Source organism: Bubalus kerabau, chromosome 2, assembly GCF_029407905.1.
Source record: "Bubalus kerabau isolate K-KA32 ecotype Philippines breed swamp buffalo chromosome 2, PCC_UOA_SB_1v2, whole genome shotgun sequence".
NCBI lineage: Eukaryota > Metazoa > Chordata > Mammalia > Artiodactyla > Bovidae > Bubalus > Bubalus kerabau.
Window position 1 is genome coordinate 99,393,015 of NC_073625.1, and position 22,478 is coordinate 99,415,492.

The 22,478-nt window shown below is 38.3% G+C and overlaps 2 protein-coding genes across 20 annotated transcripts in view; one reads left to right on the top strand and one right to left on the bottom strand.

The window, feature by feature from the left end:
• IFT57 (intraflagellar transport 57) overlaps positions 1 to 12,647 on the bottom strand; it is a 72,850-nt gene extending 60,203 nt beyond the window's left edge. The window contains exons 1-3 of the mRNA XM_055568073.1: positions 12,270 to 12,647; positions 9,079 to 9,241; positions 8,233 to 8,351 (exon numbers count right to left, since the gene is read on the bottom strand). Coding sequence (XP_055424048.1) covers positions 8,233 to 8,351; positions 9,079 to 9,241; positions 12,270 to 12,481 — 494 coding nt within the window. The 5' untranslated portion in view covers positions 12,482 to 12,647. The remainder of the gene's footprint in view (positions 1 to 8,232; positions 8,352 to 9,078; positions 9,242 to 12,269) is intronic.
• A 159-nt stretch (positions 12,648 to 12,806) lies between these two features.
• The window catches only part of HHLA2 (HHLA2 member of B7 family), a 160,638-nt gene continuing 150,966 nt past the window's right edge, over positions 12,807 to 22,478 (top strand). For 4 of the 19 annotated variants that reach the window (XM_055568091.1, XM_055568092.1, XM_055568088.1 and 1 more), the window contains exon 1: positions 12,807 to 12,987. The gene's annotated coding sequence lies outside the window, so the exon portion shown is untranslated. Of the gene's footprint in view, positions 12,988 to 13,398; positions 13,557 to 22,478 lie in introns of all 19 variants that reach the window. The other 15 variants (XR_008710335.1, XM_055568078.1, XM_055568081.1 and 12 more) reach the window with 9 other exon arrangements.

Sequence of the window (22,478 nt, forward strand, 5' to 3'; positions counted from 1 at the left end):
TTCATCACAGGGGATTGGAATGCAAAGTAGGAAGTCAAGACATACCTAGAATAACAGGCAAGTATGGCCTTGGAGTTCAAAATGAAGCAGAACAAAGGCTAACAGAGCTTTGTCAAGAAAGTATGCTGGTCATAGCAAACACCCTTTTCCAACAATATAAGAGATGACTCTGGCTGTTCTTTGTAGCCAAAGATGGAGGAGCTCTATACAGTCAGCAAAAACAAGACTTGGAGCTGACTGTGGCTCAGATCATGAGCTCCTTACTGCAAAAGTCAGACTTAAATAGAAGAAAGTAGGGAAAACCACTAGGCCGTTCAGGTATGACCTAAATCAAATCCCTTATGTTTGTACAGCAGAGGTGATAAATAGATTCAAGGGATTAGATCTGATATACAGAGTGCCTGAAGAACTATGGATGGAAATTTGTGACACTGTGCAGGAGGCAGTAACCAAAACCACCCCAAAGAAAAAGAAAAGAAAGAAAGCAAAGTGGTTGAGGAGGCTTTACAAATAGCTGAGGAAAGGAGAGAAGTGAAAGCAAGGAAGAAAGGGAAAGATATACCCAAGAAAGTATATTTTTGAATGCAGAGTTCCAGAGAATATCAGGGAGAAATAAGAAGTCCTTCTTAAGTGAACAATGAAAAGAATGAGGGGAAAACTATACAATGGGTAAGACTAGAGATCTCTTCAAGAAAACTGGAGATATCAAGAAAACAAATCATACAAGGATGGAGCAATACAGGACAGAAAAGGTAAGGACCTAACAAAAGCAGAAGATACTAAGAAGAGATGGTAAAAATACACAGAAGAACTATACAAAAAAGGTCTTAATGATCCAGGTAACCATGGATGGTGTGGTCACTCACCCAGAGCCACAAATCCTGAGTGTGAAGTCAAGTGAATCTTAGAAAGTGTTACTATTAACAAAGCTGGTGGAGGTGACAGAATGCCTGTTAGCTACTTAAAATCCTAAAACATGATGCTGTTAAAGTGCTGCACTCCACACATCAACAAATTTGGAAAACTCAGCAATGGGCACAGGACAGGAAAAGGTCAGTTTTCATTCCACTACTCATTTTACATGTACATGATCAAACTACCATACAACTGCACTCATTTCACATGCTAGAAAGATAATGCTCAAAATATTTCAACCTAGGCTTTAGCAATATGTGATTCAAAAACTTACAGACTAATCTGCTAGATTTCAAAGAGGCAGAGGAACGAGAGATCAAATTGCCAACATTTGCTGGATAGTGGAGAATGGAGAAAGCAAAGGAGTTCCAGAAAAATATCTGTGTCTGATTATTTAACTTATATGCAGAGTTTGGTTCAGTTCAGTCACTCAGTCGTGTCTGACTCCTTGCAACCCCATGGACTGCAGCAAGCCAAGCTTCCCCATCCATCACCAACTTCTGGAGCTTGCTCAAACTCATGTCCACCGAATCAGTGATGTCACTCAACCATCTCAACCTCTGTTGGCCTCTTCTTCTCCTGCCTTCAATCTTTCCCAGCATCAGGGTCTTTCTAGTGACTAAGTTCTTCACATCTGGTGGCCTAAGTATCGGAGCTTCGGCTTCAGCATCAGTTCTCCCAATGAATATTCAGGACTGATTTCCTTTAGGATTGACTGGTTGGATCTCCTTGCAGTCCAAGGGACTCTCAAGAGTCTTCTCCAACACCACAGTTCAAAAGCATCAATTCTTAGGCACTCAGCTTTCTTTATATTCCAACCCTCACATCCATATTTGCCTACTGGAAAAACCATAGCTTTCACTATGATGGAGAAGGCGATGGCACCCCACTCCAGTACTCTTGCCTGGAAAATCCCATGGACAGAGAAGCCTGGTGGGCTGCAGTCCATGGGGTCACTAAGAGTCAGACACGACTGAGCAACTGCACTTTCACTTTTCACTTTCATGCACTGGAGAAAGAAATGGCAACCCACTCCAGTGTTCTTGCCTGGGGAATCCCAGGGACGGGGGAGCCTAGAGGGCTGCCCTCTATGGGGTTGCACAGAGCTGGAGACAACTGAAGCGACTTAGCAGCAGCAGCAGACGGACCTTTGTCGGCAAAGTAATATCTCTGCTTTTTAATATGCTGACTAGGTTGGTCATAGCTTTTCTTCCAAGGAGCAAGTGTCTTTCAATTGCATGGATGCAGTCACCATCTGCAGTGATTTTGGAGCCCCCAAAAATAAAGTCTCTCACTGTTTCCATTGCTTCCCTGTCTATCTGCCATGAAGTGACAGGACTGGAGGCCATGATGTTAGTTTCCTGAATGCTGAGTTTTTAGCCAACTTTTTCACTTTCCTCTTTCACTTTCATCAGGAGGTTCTTTAGTTCTTTTTCACTTTCTGCCATAAGGGTGGTGTCATCTGCATATCTGAGGTGATTGATATTTCTCTCAGCAATCTTGATTCCAGCTTGTGCTTCATCCAGCCCAGCATTTCGCATGATGTACTCTGCATGTAAGTTAAATAAGCAGGGTGACAATATACAGCCTTGACGTACTTCTTTCCCAATTTGTAACCAGTCTGTTGTTCCATGTCCAGTTCTCTACTGTTGGAAAACAGAAACAAAATCCTATGCAGACCAGGACCCAGGGGAAAGGAGTAGTAACCCCATGGAGACTGAAATAGACCTATCTGCTAGTGTTGGAGTGTCTTCTTTGGAGGCGTATGTCAGCAGGGGCTCACTGTGGGGATAGGGGGACTGGCAGCAGCAGTCATGGGAAGTGCCCCTTGGGTGAGTCTTCTTGGAGATCTCCATTAACCCTAAAATAGAGCCTACAGACCCCAGGCCTGGGTTGCCTCAGGCCAAATAACTAACAGAGAGGGAATGCAGCCCTACCCATCAGCAGACAATCAGATCAAAGTTCTACTGAGCTGGGCCCTGTCTACCAGAGCAAGACCCAATTTTTCCCACTGCCAGTCCCTCCCATCAGGAAGCTCACACAAGCCTCTTAGCCTCACCCACCAGAGAGCAAGCAGAAGAAGCAAGAAGAACTACAATCCTGCATCTACCAGGATGAAAACCACACAACAGAAAGTTAATCAAAATGGAAAGGCAGAGGGTTATGTCCCAGATGAAGGGACAAGATAAAACCCCAGAAAAACAACTAAATGAAGCAGAGATATGCAACTTTCCAGAAAATGAATTCAAAGTAATGATAGAGAAGATGATCTAGGAAGATCTCAGAAAAGAAGGAAGATGCAAGAAATGTTTATCAAAGCCCTAGAAGAACTAAAGAACAAATGAACAGAGATGAACAAGACACTAGCAAGAATCAACAGCAGAATAACTGAGGCAGAAGAATGGATAAGTGACCTGCTAGAAAGATTGGTGGAAATTACTGCCATAAAACAGAATATAGAAAAAAGAATGAAAAGAAATGAAGACAGCCTAAGAGACTTCTGGGACAACATTAAATGCACCAACATTCACATTATAGGGGTCCCAGAAGGAGAAGAGAGACAGAGAGAAGACTCAAGGAAATATTTGAAGAGGTAATAGCTGAAAACTTCCCTAACATGGGAAAGGAAACAGTCAAACAAGTCCAGGAAGCAAGCACAGAAAGTCTCAGGCACAATAAACCCAAGGAGGAATACACCAAGACACACAGTAATCAAAAAGACAAAAAATTAAAGACAAAGATAAAATATTAAAAGCAACAAGGGAAAAGCAACAAATTACTTATAAGAAAACTCCCATAAGTTTATCAGCTGGTTTCTAAACAGAAACTCTACAAGACAGAAAGGAGTGGCATATTTTTTTTTTTTTTTTTTTGGCATATATCTTTAAAGTGCTAAAACAGAAGAGAACCTAAAACCAAGAATACTCTACCCACCAAGATTCTCATTCAGATTTGATGGAGAAATCAAAAGCTTTACAGACAAGCAAAAGTGAAGAGAATTCAGCACCATCAAACCAGCTTTATTTACAACAACTGCTAAAGGAACTTCTCTAGAAAGGAAACAGAAGAGAAAGAAAAGATTTATAAAAAATAAACCCAAAACAATTAAGAAAATAGTAACAGGATCATACAGATCAGTAATTGTCTTAAATGTAAATGGGTTAAATACCAAAATATATAGACTGGCTGGTGGATGAAAACATGGACATGTATGCACTTCCACTTACCTCATCAGTCTACTTAACTCTCTAGATTGTATGTAATTATTATATATTGTTAGGTTAATCATGTTTCCATTATGGCTTGCAATTATCTTTTATTTTTTGTCTGGCTATTGATTATGAAAACTGATAAAAGTCATCTACTATTGTGATTATGATTATTTAACTATTATCCCTTTTAATACCACTGCATCATGATTGGTCAACAGAAAATAACAGAATTCTAAATCACTAAAACTATCATTTAATAGGAAAACCCATAATCACTTTTAAAATCCAGATGCACATTAGAATTATCTTGGAATTTTTTGAAAAAATAGAAATGCCCAGCTATTGTTTTTTCTCCAAAGTTCCAGATGTGATTCTAATGAGTAGTCATATTTAAAAACAACTGGACTATATAATGATCTTAAAAAAAAGAAATACATGCAATTGGAGCTGAAGTCTGAGTAAAGCAGCCTAGTGGTCCTCCCACACCTGCTGATGTGATTGCTCAGGGGAAGGATAATACTGTAGTGATGATCCCCAGACAAGAAAAATGTGCCATTTAAACCACTGTTAATCTCATGAATAAGTTATTCTTGGAAGCTTGACTGTACTGTGGGTTGTCATTCACGCCTCAACCTTCAAGGATATGCCTTGATTAAAAAAAATATGAACAAAGCTATAGGATAATCTTCAGCTGGAGAAACCTGAGCTGGACCTGAACTCGGATAACTTCGCTTGTTCAGCAAACAAGGCCTGTCCTTTTTTAACTTTGCCTTTCTATGGACAAAATTGATCTGTCTGCTAGATCACATCCCATTGGTAAAGATATAGCTTAAGCCTTGAACACAAAGATTATATGCCAATGTCATGTGTTACTTTAATAGTTGCACCTTCTTACTGATAGATTGTGACAAGGCTAATGATAGACTGTGATGTGGAACAACTTCTTGCATATGGGGAACCCTGCATATTGGAGAACTTCATCAACTATTGTGAATGGACTGTTTCCCCTAAAACCTACAGTATGTTTTTTGAAATCACTCCTCAATTAGTATTATAACTGATGATGTAAACATTAGCTTAATGTATCACTTAGGAATCCCTTTCTCTGGATGCTTAATATACGTTGATCTTTTATATTGGAAGAGGACCACCTATTATTTCCCCCCCATACCATGAAAATTCAGGTATTATTGACTTCAATGTTATTTCCTACTTTGTCTGTTCCTAATATTAGCTTTTCCTTAGAACCCCTACATAAGATTTTGCAAGGAACCAAAGTATTAAAAGATTTCATATGCTGTGCTTAGTCGCTCCGTAGTGTCTCACTCTATGCGACCCCATGGAATATAGCCCACCAGGCTCCTCTGTCCATGGGGATTCTCCAGGCTGCCATGCCCTCCTCCAGGGGATCTTTGCAACCCAGGGATTGAACCCAGGTCTCCTGCATTGCAGGCGGATTCTTTCCCATCTGAGCATAGGAAAACACAATTGTATCTTGATAGAATATTTTACTGGTTTACTACTCTTTTTACTATTATCATAGCTGATAAGTTAATGGATATAGGAGTTAATGTACAAAAACATACCTCTCATTCCTGGTGGGACTTTTCCTTTACTACATTCCCTATCACTCAGAAATGGTTTTTATCCATTGTTTAGCTCTTTGCTTGTTTTTTGTTTCTTTTGACTGTTTGGAATTGTTATTTGACCTACAGAATTAACAAGACTGTTCATGTTATTTTGCCTTATTCCTATGCTCTTAAGTATAAACAATCCTGAGGCTATTATGGAAATTAAAATGGAGGAAGCTTTGGTTCAGGCTTCAGAAGCATGAGAGAGGTCTCTGACCTTGCTTCTGATGTGCCTGACCACAGCCTATATTCCATGGTTGTCTGCAAGCACAACTAGTCAGGCAGCACTTTAAATAAAAAAGGGAGTGGGCCTGGAATTCTTGAGCTCCTGCAGGCCTGGCCAACTGTGCCCAGGGTTTAATGGAATCCTATGACTCGTAAGGATAAACAGCATTGTAAAAGTGTTAACATAAAACCAGAGCTTCATTTTTGCACACAAACTGATGATAATATTAGTTTGTACCTTGGGATTATAAGCAAAAGCCCCTGAAACTGAAATTTGAAGTCTCATTTGTGGCGTGGACATACTTTTCCCAAGCGGGACTCTAGACTGCTATTATTTGGAACTTCCCACCATGCTGCTTAAGTTCTGGATGTTGGTTGGCCTAATTTGGTGATGTATGTGCTATTATGCTTCTTTATTGTTTCTATTTCTCTATCCTTTTAATGATTGTATATTGAAATTAAGTTAATGACACGTATTTCTCATATTAAAAATATTCAGAAGTATTTGCATTTATTTCTGGAAACTTATAAAAATCCATACCTCAGAAAGGTTAACAAAAAACAAATATTGACATTTAATATTAAGGAAGGAAAGTACTACACACCAAATTAATCTTAAAGGATAAATTTCCTATTTTTGTTATTACTAATTAGAATTAGATTATATCTTAAAGGCAATGTTTTCCTAGGATTTCTATGTTTTCTAGGGTTTATTTTAGCATATTTAAATATATAAAATAAGTATATACAAACATGTAACTTCTTTGTCACTTACATATCACATAGCTGATATGTAATTCTGATTTTCAATGTTTTTCTAATCTGATTTTCAATGTTCCCTCCTCCTTCCCTCTCCATGTATATATGGTCCCTATAAATTATCCAAATTACAATATGTGGCCAAGAATAAGATATACTAAGAAACAAAGGAAGTACCAAATTAAATAGTAGCTGAAATACTAATAGTTCCTGAATTTAGAATCTACTGGGCAATAAATTTAAAAATTTCTAAAAATTACAAATGTAGGATAGCTCATAACTTTTCATAGACTCTAATAAGGAAGTAATGTGGATCATATATACTCATTCTCCATATTGCACTAAGTCGTAATGTTTCAGTTGGAGCATATGCAATTGCCACTCTTTTTTAATTAAAAAATAGATGACTATCTGTAATTTCATATGGTTCAACTTGATGATAACCTAAGTCAAGTAAGTTTTTAAAAGTATTCATTAATAAAGAGTAGATTGTTTTCCTGAGAGAATGTAATTGAATATACATTAAAATCTGTTGTTGTTGTTTAGTTACTAAATTGTGCCCAACTCTTTTGCAGTCTCATGAACTGTAGCCTGCCAGGCTCCTCTGTCCAAGGGATTTCCTAGGCAAGAATACTGGAGTGGGTTGCCATTTCCTTCTCTAATACATTAAAATATAGAAATAATATACATATCTTTCCAAGAAATTAGTTCTAATTCAAAATCAGTTTGCTCATGTTTTTACCTAAATAATGCCTTCCACAATTTTTAACCTATCAATAATCTCAATCTCCAAAAGACAAAATTTATATATTTTCTAATTATAACCTATACAAATTGACAGTTTCTAAATATTTTATTTCCTCATCCATGTGGTCAACATTTATTGGGTATCTATGATATACCAAATGCTATGCTAACTGCCATACAGATTTCATAATTTCTAGAAAGAAAGACTTGTACACAAATGACTTTAATACCATGGGAAAGACATGGCAACAGAAATATAAACAAATCATAGGTCAGAGAAAGAAGTAATGAACAATATCTAACAGAGTGTTTCTTCAGTATTATTCTTGCCTTGTCACTATAAACAAAGGAAAAAAATCCCACTTGAAATACTCTATTAATTTCCATTTTTTCCTTAAATCTGTAGGCTATCAGTTACTTCCCATGTATATACTATCTTTGTTTGTATCATAAATATATTCAAAGAAATTTCAAAAAAATATACTCAATTGACTAGGATATAGTTATAGTTAAATCTTTAATAACTATATATTTGAATTGGGAAGGGGAACAGTAGAAGATCTAGTTTTGAAGATACTAGATATTTCAATTTTGTCTGTACTGACTTTTTTAATTACCTGTGGCATTTTCAGTTTAACGGTCAAGAGGAAATACTTCCTATCAGTTCAGTTAAATAGCTTTGAACAGTTAGAAGAAAAAGCTATGCACATAAAATTACTATTTCCAGGTTGGGTAATTTTTACCTTTTCCAAGTGAAACCAATATATTTTAATGCTTCTTCAGCTAAACAGTCAAGAACATAGCATACATGCTCTCCATAACCTGACTTTAATTTTGAAGGAGGAAAATCTGCAGTTCTTCCCTGAAATACAAAAGATAAACTGGGTATTATTTGTTATTTATATTGCAATGTCAAAATATTTTAAGCAAAGTACTGTTGAATAAATGTATCACTTCTTGATTCTTCAAATGATTTAAAGTAACTGTAATTACATTGCTTCTCAGAAATCCATCTCTTTAGTCTTCTTTTAAAAATCCATTGGTACATATATACAAAAGGAAAATGAAGATGTTTTATTGTCAAAGTATCAAATTAAAAGGCAATAGTATCAAATTAAAAGGCAATAACCTCATGACAGCAGAACAAATCACTGATGTTATTAGGGTGAAAAATCAGTAAAACCACTAGGTTGGTATCATACTGTTAAACAACTATGTGAAGGATGAAGTGATTCACTTGTCAAAAATTAATAATGTGTGTGCCAAAAATTCTTACTGCTTGTCCCCAGGAAAAGTCAGAAATGAAAAGTACCACTGCTATCATGGTCTATTAAATCAAAGTTCTTTTTCAAAATACAGTGTTTCAGCTTTCTAGTTTTTAATCATTTTTTAGAAGGTGAACTAAGTATACATAAATTCATCTCTGAGACATATCAACATTAATAGTGAACACACACTGAACACACACACATAGACAGTTATTCACAGAGAATTCTTCTAAAAGGCTAGCATTTATGTTGCTGAATTATCAATATTAAAAATGTCCTAACTTGCAAACACGCAGAAAGAAGGGAGTTGTTTATACTTACAAATGATCGAAGCTCAGATAGTATGTTAGATATTATTGCATTAGGATCATCATATTCTTGAGGCTGCTCAAAGGGGCGTCCTGCTTTGTTAATCAACCAAGCAGCAAGGGTGCAAAACATGTAGAACTGTTCCCCGGGATTGGTAGGCAGTGCAAAATAGTGTCTGTTCCAAAACAAAGGAGAACAGAATATGAAATAGTGCAAACAAGTCCATAGTAGTTAAATGAACAAAATCCGAAATTGCCAAAGGATTTTTTGTCCCAATGACTTTAACATCAAAAGACACTGACAATTCATTCTGAGGTTTCTAGTAACCCACCACACTCTTATATTAAAGATTTTAATCAACAGGATAAGGGCAATTTCTACTGGACACAAAATATTAGTTCAAAGACTTTAACCCAAAAAATGCACTGATGAATGTAGAACTTTGAACAAAATCATGTATGTGTCAGGATAATTAATAAGAGAATATCTCCTGAAATGGTATTTTGAAATTTAAGAGACTCTTGGAGTTTAAAATAAAGATCGTAATGATTATTTACTAAGCATTTTAACTTTTTTTTTTAATACAGTGTAACTGTTAATCTTTACTTACTGTTTCTAACCTACTCACCATTTTAGACAGTTGTTCTCAAGTTGGCTGTATACTATATACGGTTCTCAATCAACTGAATCACTTGAAGAGCTTGTTAAACTGCTGCTATCTGACTAAACATTTGCTTCTTACCTCACGAATTAAATAAAAACTTTTGGGAGTGAAGTCTGGAGTAGATATGTTTCAAAAGCTTCCTAGATAGTTCTAAGGTTCAGCCAGGATTAAGAACCACTCCCTGTGTATATCCCAGTCTAACAAACATTTGTGGACTTTAGGTTAAAGCCCCTAGTCTCCTAAAAATAGCCCTATGAGTACCAACATGATTCACATCTAAACATATAAGGAATAAAACCTGCAAGCCACAGCATTTGTTACTTTGATCAAAGACCTTATTTTGCTTTTATGTGAAGCTATTACTATTGTTTATAATTAGATTTATAGATACTATAACTATTTTTCATAAGCAATCTACTCCTTCTTGATTTTTTTTCCAGTTTTTTTTCCTTCCCAATTTTTTTTCTTGCAGGATAAGTTTAAATGTTCTGGAAAATAACAGCTGGGAGGGAAAAAAAGGCCATGAAGTCCTTCCAAGTAGGTATATGTTCACCCAGTACTAATAATTCATTTTCTTTTTCCTTATTAGCTGATAACAACTCCAGGACAGAGGAATGGATACTGATAGATACTGTAGACCCAGGACAGTTCAGTTCAGTTCAGTTCAATAGCTCAGTCATGTCCGAGTCTTTGCGACCCGATGGACTGCAGCACACCCAGGCTTCCCAGTCCATCACCAGCTCCTGGAGTTTACTTAAACTCATGTCCATTGAGTTGGTCATCTATCAGCCCCTTCTCCTCCCACCCTCAATCTTTCCCAGCATCAGGGTCTTTTCAAATGAGTCAGTTCTTCACATCAGGTAGCCAAAGTATTGGAGCTTCAACATCAGTCCTTCCAATGAACACCCAGGACTGATTTCCTTTAGGATGGACTGGTTGGATCTCCTTGCAGTCCAAGGGACTCGCAAGAGTCTTCTCCAACACCACAGTTCAAAAGCATCAATTCTTCTGCATTCAGCTTTCTTTATAGTTCAACTCTCACATCCATATATGACTACTGGAAAAACCATAGCCTTGACTAGACAGATCTTTGGTTCTCAAACTTAAGTGGGTATCAGAATCACCTGGAAGGCTTGTTGCAAAAAGCAGACTTCTACGCCTCACCCCCTAGGATTTCTGATATACTGGACTCAGGAAAGGGCCTGTAGGATTACACTTCTAATAAGTTCCCAGGTGATGTTGATGTTGCTAATCTGTTGACCATACTTTGAGAACCTTTAGACTAGGATATCTCCATGCAAATCCATGACTCAAAGTACCCTCCTGAACTTCTGAGGAAATAAGAGATTGTTATCAACAGAATCTTAAAACCAATTTATTTTTGTTTGAAAAATATACTTGGAGAAAAAAACCACATTTTTATTAACAGAAAATGTTGATTGTTTATATTACGCTATTCATTTAAGTAATAACTTCCAATCTTACAATTTATATCATGGATCAAGCAACATTATTTCTTCCTCTAACTTTTCTGTTATGGACTGGCTTAGCAATATGGGCAGTTTACATGAAGCCAACATTATCTTCTAATGGAAGTTACTGGAAGAGAGTAAGGAATTAAATTTAAACTGTCAAGGTAAATAATTTGAAAATAATTTGAGCCTAGGTATAGCCATTTAGAGAAAGCATTACAGATTCTTAAACTAAACTGCCTCTTACACAATTAAACAAACACAAAAATTTAATACAAAAAAAATAAGTATTAATGTGAAGGAAACTACAAAGTTTATGAGGCCTATCCCTAGGCTACACCAATTTAAAGAGAAAGTGCGGGCTGTCCATCATCCTCAGCAACCAATACCAGCCGCGGCTTCAGAATATGATGGACTTTTCCCCCAACAGAACAGAGCAGAACTTCAGGTTCTATGAAAAGAGACAATTCCATTGTCACTTCATTTGTCTTGTTCACTTCTCAGTTTCCAAAAGTACTATTACTGCAAAGACAGAAGTCTTTTAAAAGACGGCAATTAGTGAACAAGTTTACTAACCACTTATAAAATGCACAGGTAGGTGTCCGGTACGAAAGTTACAAGTTGTAGGGACAAATTCTCGAAAAGGAAAACAACAACTAGAAATAGATCTAAATTGATTATGGTATTCATCTTTGAGGATGAGATCATGAGTGATTGCAGTACTTTTTTTACACATTGTAAGTTTTCTGAGTTTTATAAGAGGTTGTTTTATTATATTTACAATCAGAAAAAAAAAAGTTTGCGTTTTATGAAGCTGCGTGAGTGCTCTAGGCAAGCTGCCTTCCAGTCCTTTCTGAAGTTCCAAAACTTTACTCTCCTTACAAAAATACCAAGTCTAAACTCCGTGAGCAGTCCGGACCTCCGTCGCCAAGTTTGGGGTGAAGTGCTCTTTCCTGCGTGGGAAGACAGAGGCAAGTGCTTGGTAACCCGCGCTCCCCAAAGGCCAGAGGAAGGCTTCTCCCCAGGGCCCAGCCGCATCCAGGCGCTCGGGGGACGAGGGCACCCACCTGGACGGGGGTTTCAGGTTGTTCTTCCGGAGGAGATCCTCCTCATAGCGGAGCAACTTCAGCTTCTCCACCAGGTCCTCCATCACCACAAACATGTGGTAGGCCGCGCCGGGCCCCCGCTCCACGACCATCTCCCCCGCTCCTTCGCCGCGGGACCGAGACACCTCATCCTCCAAACCCGACGGGGTGACCACGGCGGCGGCGGCTGCCATCACGGAACAGAGCGAAAGAGCCCAGCGCGAGCTGCGACCCAGAGACCTCTGCGGCCTGCGCTGGCGCAGCCAGGACCAGCGCGGCCGGTTACCCAGGCGACCCGGGCACACCAACAACAGGAAAATTAGACTCCGCCCCCTTCCCCCGCTCCAACGTTCTAAATTCCCCCCAACCAGGGCGGGCTTCCTTGAGGGCGTCACGTCTGGCTCCTGCCCCTTCCCCCGCCCCTTCCCCCGCCTCTGGAGAGGCGGAGGCTGAAGCAGCCCCGCCCCATAGGCGTGGCGTTCTCCTAGTCACATTGGGCCACGCCTCCTACCGCTTCATTTTAAAGAGTGAGGGGCTGCGGGCGTTTCTGTTGTGCTTTCTTGATGGTCCTTAGGAGGCTCTAGGAGACTTGAAACGGTCATCAAGGGCCTCTGAGTCGGCGTCTGAGTCAGCTGGTAGCAGATAAAGAGATTAAAGAGAGAGGAAGGCGTGCAGTATTGAAGGCTACCATAGCCCACTGGTATCTTTTTAATTTTTCTTTTCAAAATTGAAAGTTTTCACAGTTGTAAAGATAGTCGATATCATAGGTTCCCCTTTACTTCAGGAGTTTTCCAAAGAGAATTTTCCTTATTTTTCTTAATCTTTCGGGATTGCAATATTTGATTTAACAGTATATTGCAAGATTTGAAGTATTATAATTCTCTGCTGTTACTCCAGGGATGGGAAAAGTTGTTGGTTGGGAGGGGAAGAAGAAAGGCAGAGGATAAGCAGAAAGGAGGCATAGGAAAGGGTTTGTTGTACCTCAGAAACAAAAATTCTAAACTCACATCCTGCTGCTTAATCTTTCAAGGCCATTACATGTTGTGTGTTTTGGGGTACCTTGTTAAAATAACAAAGGAGATAATCTTGAGAGGAATCCCCTCCCCTGTAGCTCTAAGTGTGGCTAAAGACAGAATGTTACCACTGTACTGTGCAGCTGTTGACCTGGAAAATAACAATACAAGGAAGGGGGCATAACTGACTGCTTTACAGGTCTCAAAAAAAGCTTGTGTATCAAGCAGTTTTCCTACCAGCTATATAAAAAATCAGGTAAGTGGTAGATGCTGGGGGTTTCCTGGGAGATGAAAACTTTTGGCAAGAGGTTGAAACTATGTTTGTGTTTATGTGATTTTTGATCTCTGTACTTTTATCTGTTACTAGAAAATACAGAGGCCCATTTTTTGACAGAGCTGAAGTTTGAAATTTATTTGTAGTATCTTTTTGTTAGAAAAATGGGCAGAAGAGCACTTCTCATTTTTATATCAGCCTAGACCTAACTTGTTTCTGAGATTTATAGAGGATCAGAGTGAAAAATCAGAAAGGCAAATACCTTTACCTACTTACCGAAGAAAGTAAATACATAAAGTAACTGATTTATATAAAAAATAGCTCAAAGGGGGACACCACTTTAAAAATAAATAGCATTGTTTGCCTATTGCAGGTCATTAACGGCTGCTTTTAATAAAAACGAGTGGGAACTTTGGATTTGATTCCACCCCACTGCCAAATTGTTGTTTTTCTTTTCCTCCTTAGAACCATGTTTCTCCCTGATATATACCAACAGCAATCACCACATGTGTGGGTAAGGGATATTATATGTCTTTGTAACTTTCAGAGAACAAGATAGATGCATAGTCTTTTAGGATTGAAAGAAAAAAGTTAAAGCTCAGTCATATGCTTGAGTGACTAAACACAGCACATATGCCTTGAGGTCCTTGATTAGCAAGTAACCTGTGGCTTTTTAAGATGACTCTCAAAACAGTGTCAGACTTTACAGGTAAATTGATTATAATCAAGGAGATGGTCACTTGAAGGCAGACTGCTTACATAAGATATTCTGACATTTTCAGAAAATTATATATAACACTCAGAATGAAACAGTCAAACATTGTTTTCTGGCTGACACATTCTCCAACAACATATGTATTTTGACTGGGGACATTTGCTGGGGATCGGGGGGGAGAATCTCTCCCAGAACCTAACCATTTCCTTCCCAAGTACAATGCTGATACACTTTGGCTTGAAACCAATATGAAGAATTATTTCCCCCTTAATTATGTGAAGAATAAAAAAAAGAGATTAAAATATAAACTGTCCCCTAGTAACTGTCACAGAAAAAAATGAAACAAAGAAAAAAACCACTGTTCAAGGCTGAACATATTTTCCCACAGGGAAAAAAAGATAGGAAAGAATACTCTGAAATACTATTTCATTTTTATAAGGCCTAGAGATTATTTTTGCTGAATTTTTGTTTACCCACAATAGTTTAACACTTCAAGAGGCCTTTTGCCTGATGGAAGTAGTTCCCTTCACATGTGTGAGAATACACACTTAAATCCTTCTCCAGCTTTCTCAGCCACCCAGAAGTTTTGGGGTACATTTGTGTTAGTATTTTGGCAGGACCTGCTCACTGATTGCGGAGTTAAATAAGAGCTTGAAAAGAGTAGGATGTTGCAGCATGTGAGTACTTTCAAGAATCTTAGAGACTTATCCTTCATTGTATGTGTTGACCACAATTAAGAGCTAGGCTTCTAACTTTGACTTTTATTTCTTGCAAACTGTCTGTGAAATGATAGAAGGTAATTTTTAAGGCCCTTAAGATATTGCTGTGAATGGGTTAATCTCTGAAAACTGAAGAGCATTCCAGTCAAAGGTGATTTAAGCTAAATGGATTTCCCTGAGAGATGAGCAAAGCTAGGGGTGAAAAGGAGGCGGGTTCAAAGATGGAGGAAAGCTTTCCATCTGCATCTCCGAATATAAGAAGTCCTCCAAGAAGATTCAACAGACTTAAAGAACAAAGTTGCTTTGTTTTATAAATGGCTTAGTACCAGTCATTCGGGATGTTAAAAACTTAGAAAGCCATTAACTGAATAAAACTTCTTAACCTGATAGAAAGTATTGGCCAAAAGTCTAGAAGGAAAAAAGTAACATTTAAATGTGAAGCATTAGGTCAAAACCAAAGTGAAGATATCCACTATTAAAAACTGTGCTAGAGATCAGAAAATTTACTTAAACCAAAAACCGCAGAAACAAACTGTATATAGCACCCGGGAATAAGTCTGTCATGATAATTACAGAGTAATTGTTAAAGGCTTATAAAATCCAAATAGGGATATAATATTCATCAATAAGAAAAATCAGTTATCTTTAACCTATTCCATAAGCTCAGTGTAGTTGCAACTTAGTTTCATGAGAGCTGATACTGAAACTCATGTAAGAGTAAAAGAAGTGTGAGGAAGAAATCAGATAGTAAGTTCCCTAATAAAATATATAATTTAAAATAATGGCATCTCAGGAATAAATAGAAAATAGCCTGGAAACAGGTGAGTTTATATGAAAATTCAGTATACGATAGGTTTTACCAACTAGTGGAGAAAGATAAACTATTCAATAAATGCTGTTGAAGCTATGGGTTATCTATATGGAAACAAAATTACATCTCTGAATTCCAGCATATAAATTCCATATGGATTGAGGATGTAAATGTGAAATACTTGTAGGATGGTTGCTGCTGCTGCTGCTGCTAAGTCGCTTCAGTCGTGTCCAACTCTGTGTGACCCCATGGACTCCTCTGTCCATGGGATTCTCCAGGCAAGAACAATGGAGTGGGTTGCCATTTCCTCCTCCAATGCATGAAAGTAAAAAGTCAAAGTGAAGTCGCTCAGTCGTGTCCGACTCTTAGCGACCCCATGGACTGCAGCCTACCAGGCTCCTCCGTCCATGGGATTTTCCAGGCAAGAGTACTGGAGTGGGGTGCCATTGCCTTCTCCATGTAGGATGGCTAGAAGGAAGCAAAATAATTTCAATGTAAGGGATGATTTTTTGAAGGAAATAAAGAATAAACTTAAATGAGAAACTCTTCAAATTTTAAGAAATTAAATACCAAAAAGGACTCTAAACAATAAAGATAAACTTGTGATCTATTTAATGTCAATGGATTGGTTCCAAGGACACACAAAGATGATAGATCATTGTAAAGCCTCTGTGCCATGTTGGGGAGTTTTAGAAGTATCCTTTTAGGTCTGGATTTCTTGACCTTAGCATGGTTGACATTTTAGGCTGGACAGCTCTTTGTCGTTGGGAGCTAGTCTGTGCATTGTAAGATTTTAACAGCATCCTTGACCTCTACCTACTGGATGCCAGTAGCACCCATGCATAACTGTAACAGCCAAAAATATCTCTAGACACTGCCTGCTGGCCCCTGGGTGACAGTAGGCCCCTGGTTCAGAACCACTTCTCTGGATACATGTGTTGAAACAGCTAGTGCCTTTATAAAAACCAGGAGGGTAAAGGTAACTGAGTCGATGAGTGACATGTATATGTGGTATGGGGAATGGCAATAGTGAACTAGAAAACTCAGAAACCATCTCAAGGAGTGAACATTTTTGTCATATAGGAATTCAGCTCAATTTTGCTGTGTTTTATGATTTTACAAGGATCTGAACTTGGGTTTGTATGTCACTGAGATCCTAATGATTTTGGATCATTAGAATCCAAAATCCTGTGACCTAACACAGAAAATATTATTTCAGGGGCTACGTTAGTTGTTAAATATATTTGAGTTATTAATGCATTGAAGTTCAAAATGAGAAGCCTTACTCTTTTGATATTCAAATCTTATTCAATTTGTAAGTACAGTAAATTTGTTACAGGGGATTTACAACTTAAATTCCTATAGAGGTATTAAACTGTAAGAAACATAAGCTTATTACATTGTTTTGATATTATCTGACAAACTATTGCAGATGCTATAAGATCTCCTGAATCTAAAAGTAAAAAATGGGAGAGGAGGGAAATAAGTTCTATTAAATATTCCAATACTGTTTGTAAAGGTAGGTGTCAATGTAAACCGAAAGTCTAAATCGGTTACTGAGAATCTCAAGTCTGTTTCTCTAACAGGCTAAACTTTCAAACATTAGATACTTAAATATCAAAGAAGCACATATTTTTCTTTAACATAATTATACTACTGTAGGTTTGACTCTCTTCATTACTTACCCACTTGGCAACTAATCATCCCTACCTGAACCTGTGAAATTTCCCATCCAGTGTACCGATTTCTGGGCCAGAGATATAAGAGATTCTTGCCCAAAACACCATAGGACACATCAGTCCTAACTTGCTGTAACAAACTCCCTAACTTAGAAGTGAATAGTTTTGTAACCCATTTCCCTGGATTTACTTCATTTTTTTTAGTTCTCTACTAAATGGAAGGAAGTCTTCTAACTCCAAGATTATTAATCTAATTATTAATTAAGATTAATTAACTGTTTCAGCTAACTTTGGCTTTCAGGTTAGATAAATGTCATCCAATTACATTCTATGTATTTCAAGACTTTGTTCCCTGGTTTCATTTTCTTGGAGGAGAAACATAAGTGCATGGTGAACTGAGTTCCATTTCCTCCCTCTGTGTAGATGATGGGGGTGTTTATTGAAGGGTTTCACGTAGATATGCATGTGCTGCGGGAGGGGTGTGGAAGACTATTTTGTTTGCATCTTCGAGTATTCAGGCGATATTGTAGAGGAGGGACTACCAATTTGGCAATTTGAATAGTCAGGTGAGAGATGGTTCTGAACTGGGATGAGGGGCAATTAGAATAGTGAGAAAATGATAGTTAAATATTTGAAAGGAGATTCAACAGAACATAGTAATGGGCATCATGGTATGTTCCCTGGGGCACAAATGTCTCCATAAGATGTATCCACTGTGGGGCAAGAAGGCCCTTTATACCCTTTCCTCCCCGGTTCATTGGCTGTAGGCTGTCCGCATACATCTCTGGGTGGGGTGGCGTCTATTGGCAAGGGTAATTTTCTGGAAAAGAATGCAGCTGTGAACACTGAGCCCCAATATTCATAGCAACTGGGGAATGCACTATCAATCTGGTGAAAAGGGATGTGAGCAAGCACTGGCAACTTTTGCTGCAATAGTTGACATTAAAATGCAACATTTCTGAATTTCTTATGTGGTTCTGTAGTAGTGAAGAGGGTCCTAAGCTTTTTTTTTTTTTTTTTTTTTAAAGTCTGCTAAAGATTGATCAGCTATAGTGTATACTGTCAGGTGGGAAAATAGGTAAGTAATTCTGCAAATATTGAAACAGTCATTCTAGTTTCTTGATATAGTGTTCTATTGCATCATATATGTTAGTAACACTTAATTTAATATATATTGGGTACGAACAAGAAGGATTGATTGGATTTGTCAGAGTTTTGAAGGTTAAATAGAAATAGGTTTATTCTTTAAGGTCTAGATTGAGATGATTCAATTTATTTTACAGTCTGGGACAGCATCTTTTCCCTCAAGGAAAAATTAAATTCAAGATGGAGATTAAATAACAAATGTCATAAAAAAATCATTCTTAACGGGGGTCCCTAGAGCCTAATAAAAGCAAAATCTGCTAGATGCCACACTTTCATAGTGTAACCATAAGTGGCTGCTCACCACTCAAAAGCTAATAAAGAGGCCAGCTTGGTGAAAAGGAAGGTTTGCTTTATTTTGGATCCTGGCAATGGGTGAGGGGTGGAGGGTGGAAGGCAGATGCCTGCCCAAAGGCCTACCCCCACCCCTCCCCCACTGACAACCCATGAGCAGGAGCTTTTATAGGCTGAGGAAAGGGGTTACATGCAGACACAGCACAGCAGCCCTGACTGGCATCTTGAAATTAGTCATCAGTGGCCTAACCGGCATTATTTTAATTGTTTTAAGTACAATGAACCTTCAGTTCCAGGATTGGTTTGTTTCCATTTCCTTGAGTTTTTGGAATTGTGGCAGCTTTATATCATGGCTACAGTCTGGTCTTCATGTAGTTAACTTCTACCACCTGGTGGAGGATTCCGTATCTGTAAGACTGAATATGGCTCAGAATATTATCTGTAGCCCTTGAGGAGGTACTAAAGGTCCTTGATTATGCTTACATTATTATTACTTGGTCTTCTTTGACTGTTTACCTTTGTTTCTGCATTTTCTCACTTCTCTGATTAAATTTACTCTCTGGCTAAAGTTTTTCCAGAGGCAAAGACAAACAGAGGATATAGGGATGCAGGACCATAGGATCCCACTCTATTTCTGTAGTACAGCTCTGCATTGCAATACACAATACATCAGCCATTCTGATGGCTGTTTGTTGAACAGTTATTAGCACCTTGTCCTGAGGTTCTGGAACCCGTTGCCCAAACCATTACATGATACTAAAGCATTAAATCCAAACACCTTATTTTTATTCCTAGATGTTAAGTGGAAATGATTTCCTACTCCATACCTACATATTTTGCTGCCTGAATAGAACAACTAATCCATTTTGCTTTTGCATCTAGTGAGATTTTGACAAAAAGAGAATTTTTTCTTTCTGAAGGCAAGAATGTGAAAGTCCAAACTGATCTAGAGATCAGAATTTTGCTTTTGACAGAGTAGTTTCTAAATTTTTATACAGCAAATACCTGAGTATGTGTCATGTGTTAGGCACTATGCTTGGGCGTGGTGATACAAAGACTTATGAGCTTGGCCTCTGTGCTCAAACAGCTCATATGCTCATGTGGGATATATGTGTAAATTGGGAGGTGCAGTCTAGGATATGGAGAAGTAAAGAGTATTTTCAAAAAAGGCTCTCCAGACTTCTGTCATACCTCTCCACAAGGCAGAGTTGCTTGTATCTCCTCTGTACATACTTTCTCTGGAGTCCCATTTTTCTCCTAGGCTCTGAAGGAGTGTAAGTTTTAGGGGAAATTGGCAGGAGAATTTATATAATTGAGGTAGATCTCTTGCCTGCTGAGGTCTGTGGGGGTTGATGCCCTTTAGCTGAAAGGTGCAGAGGGGCTGACCTGACTCTTTTTACTTGGGAACTTTAGCAAGGGGTCTGCCTATAGAGTCGGGTATTTTCAGTCTGAAGAAGAACATGCACCTATGTCCAATTCACTAAGAATTCAAACTGAAATGTGTGTAAGTGCATTCCAAAGCCCTCACCCCAATATGAAAGTGTCAGTCACTCAGTCATGTCCTACTCTTTGTGACCCTATGGACTATACCCTACCCGGCTCCTCTGTCCATGGAATTCTCCAGGCAAGGATACTGGAGTGGGTTGCCATGCCCTTCTCCAGGGGATCTTCCTGACCCAGGGATTGAACCTGGGTCACCTGCATTGCAGGCGGAGTCTTTACCATCTGACCCAGGCCTGAATCAAGAGCATAAACTAAAAACTTATTGTGACTTTCTAACATCTTACCATTTTCAGTGTGTTTTTGTGCTTTATCTGCATGCCCCAATGTACATTTCAAAAAAAATTATAGAGGGCAGAGGAATACTCATAAACTTTGTATAAAACTTTTCTTCCTTCTCAGCAGTACCCGAAGGCAGTGTATGGATTTGTCATAGTCACTTTGTGAGGAAGAATAAACAGTTGTGATGGTACATAGACTGTGTGGTTGTCTCAGCCGCCAGGAAGAATGAGCGACCTTCCCTACAGTGCCCACCTAGAGGAATAATTGATTGTTTCCCCTTCATCCCACAGAACTGTGAAAAGATGACTAGCCATCTACCAGCTCATTCTCACCCTATTAATGTGGAATGTTTATACTTGGTCCATTTTCAAAGTTCAAACTTTGAACAGACTTCTCTTTGCTTATTCTCATGCCTGTGGAAAAAGCCCTGTTTTTTGTGGCTTTAAAATTTACTCTCAGGTAGAACAACCCACCTCTAACTCCCTCACTCTTCTTGTTTATGATACATTCTTCTTCCAGGTGAGCTTTAAATTTATTTAATGTTAAAATATGTACTCTTAGTATATTTTTTGTAACATTAAGTTTATCCTCCAGGGATATAGCATATACTCTATTTAAACCTGTTCTATTTTCGATTTTTAAACTGACAGGTAGTTTTAAAATAAATTCTTGCCGTTCCCCTTATGCTAGTAAGTTAGCATTGTTGAATATTAAAACTCCATATTTTGCTTTCTGAAGGCGAGGAAGGATTGTTACACTGCAAAAGATCCGAATCTCCTCAGCTTCTTGAAGGAAGAATAATACTTCTGAAATGGGAGGCCAGAGCTTTTATAAGTAAAATTAGAAATGCCCCAGAGGATCTTGCTCTTTCAAAAGGAACACAGGTCCTTTTAACAAAAGAAAAAGAAAAAGGTCTTTATTCTTGCTTGGAATACAATGTCAGCTTCCTTATATTTTCCCTGCAAATAGGGTCCTCTTTCACATTGTTCCCAGAGTAATCTTTCTGAAATGCAAATAAGGACACATCACTGTCCTGCCTGACATCCATACATGATCCTCCATTTGGGACAATATCCACATTTCTTAGCCTGCTATACAAGCCTCTGGTGGGCATATCTGGGCTTTGTGGAGCTGAAGCTTATGGAATTTGGAGATGGGGATTCTTCCTAATATAAAGAAATATAAAATTTGATTTCAAAATGAGCCTCAGGGCCTTAGGAGGGATAACGCAAGGGGCAATGCTCCTTGGAACATAAATTTTACTAATTTCCTAGTATATCTGCCTCTACTAAGGGAATTGATTTATCATCTCAAATGAGTTGCGGTTACCAGGTCAATAAATAATGACTAAGATAAAGTGTCCAGTAAGCTGAAGTTGAAAAGAACTTTTCCTCTGCCCTTCTAGCTTCTTTGGCTGAGGCCCTGCTGACAAGACAGATTAACAAGAGAAAAATAAACAGTTTGTTAACATGTGTGGTGAGCTTATAATGCAGGAGAAACTCAGTGATGAGTAACTCAGAGGTGGTTAGAATTGGGCTCATGTAGTATTTTTGACAAAGGACAGTAAATATGTTGAGAAGAGATAAGACAAAGGAAAAGGGTTTTAAGCTTCCAAGGTAAATATATGGGGGAAACCAATGGAAGATAAGGGTTATTTTGGTAAAGCATGTCATGTAGATTCTTCTCAGTGCTGGCTCTAGGTTGGAAGGCATCTCCAGTGATTGAAGAGTCTAAGTTTAGTTTTAGGCAAATGTGGGGGAG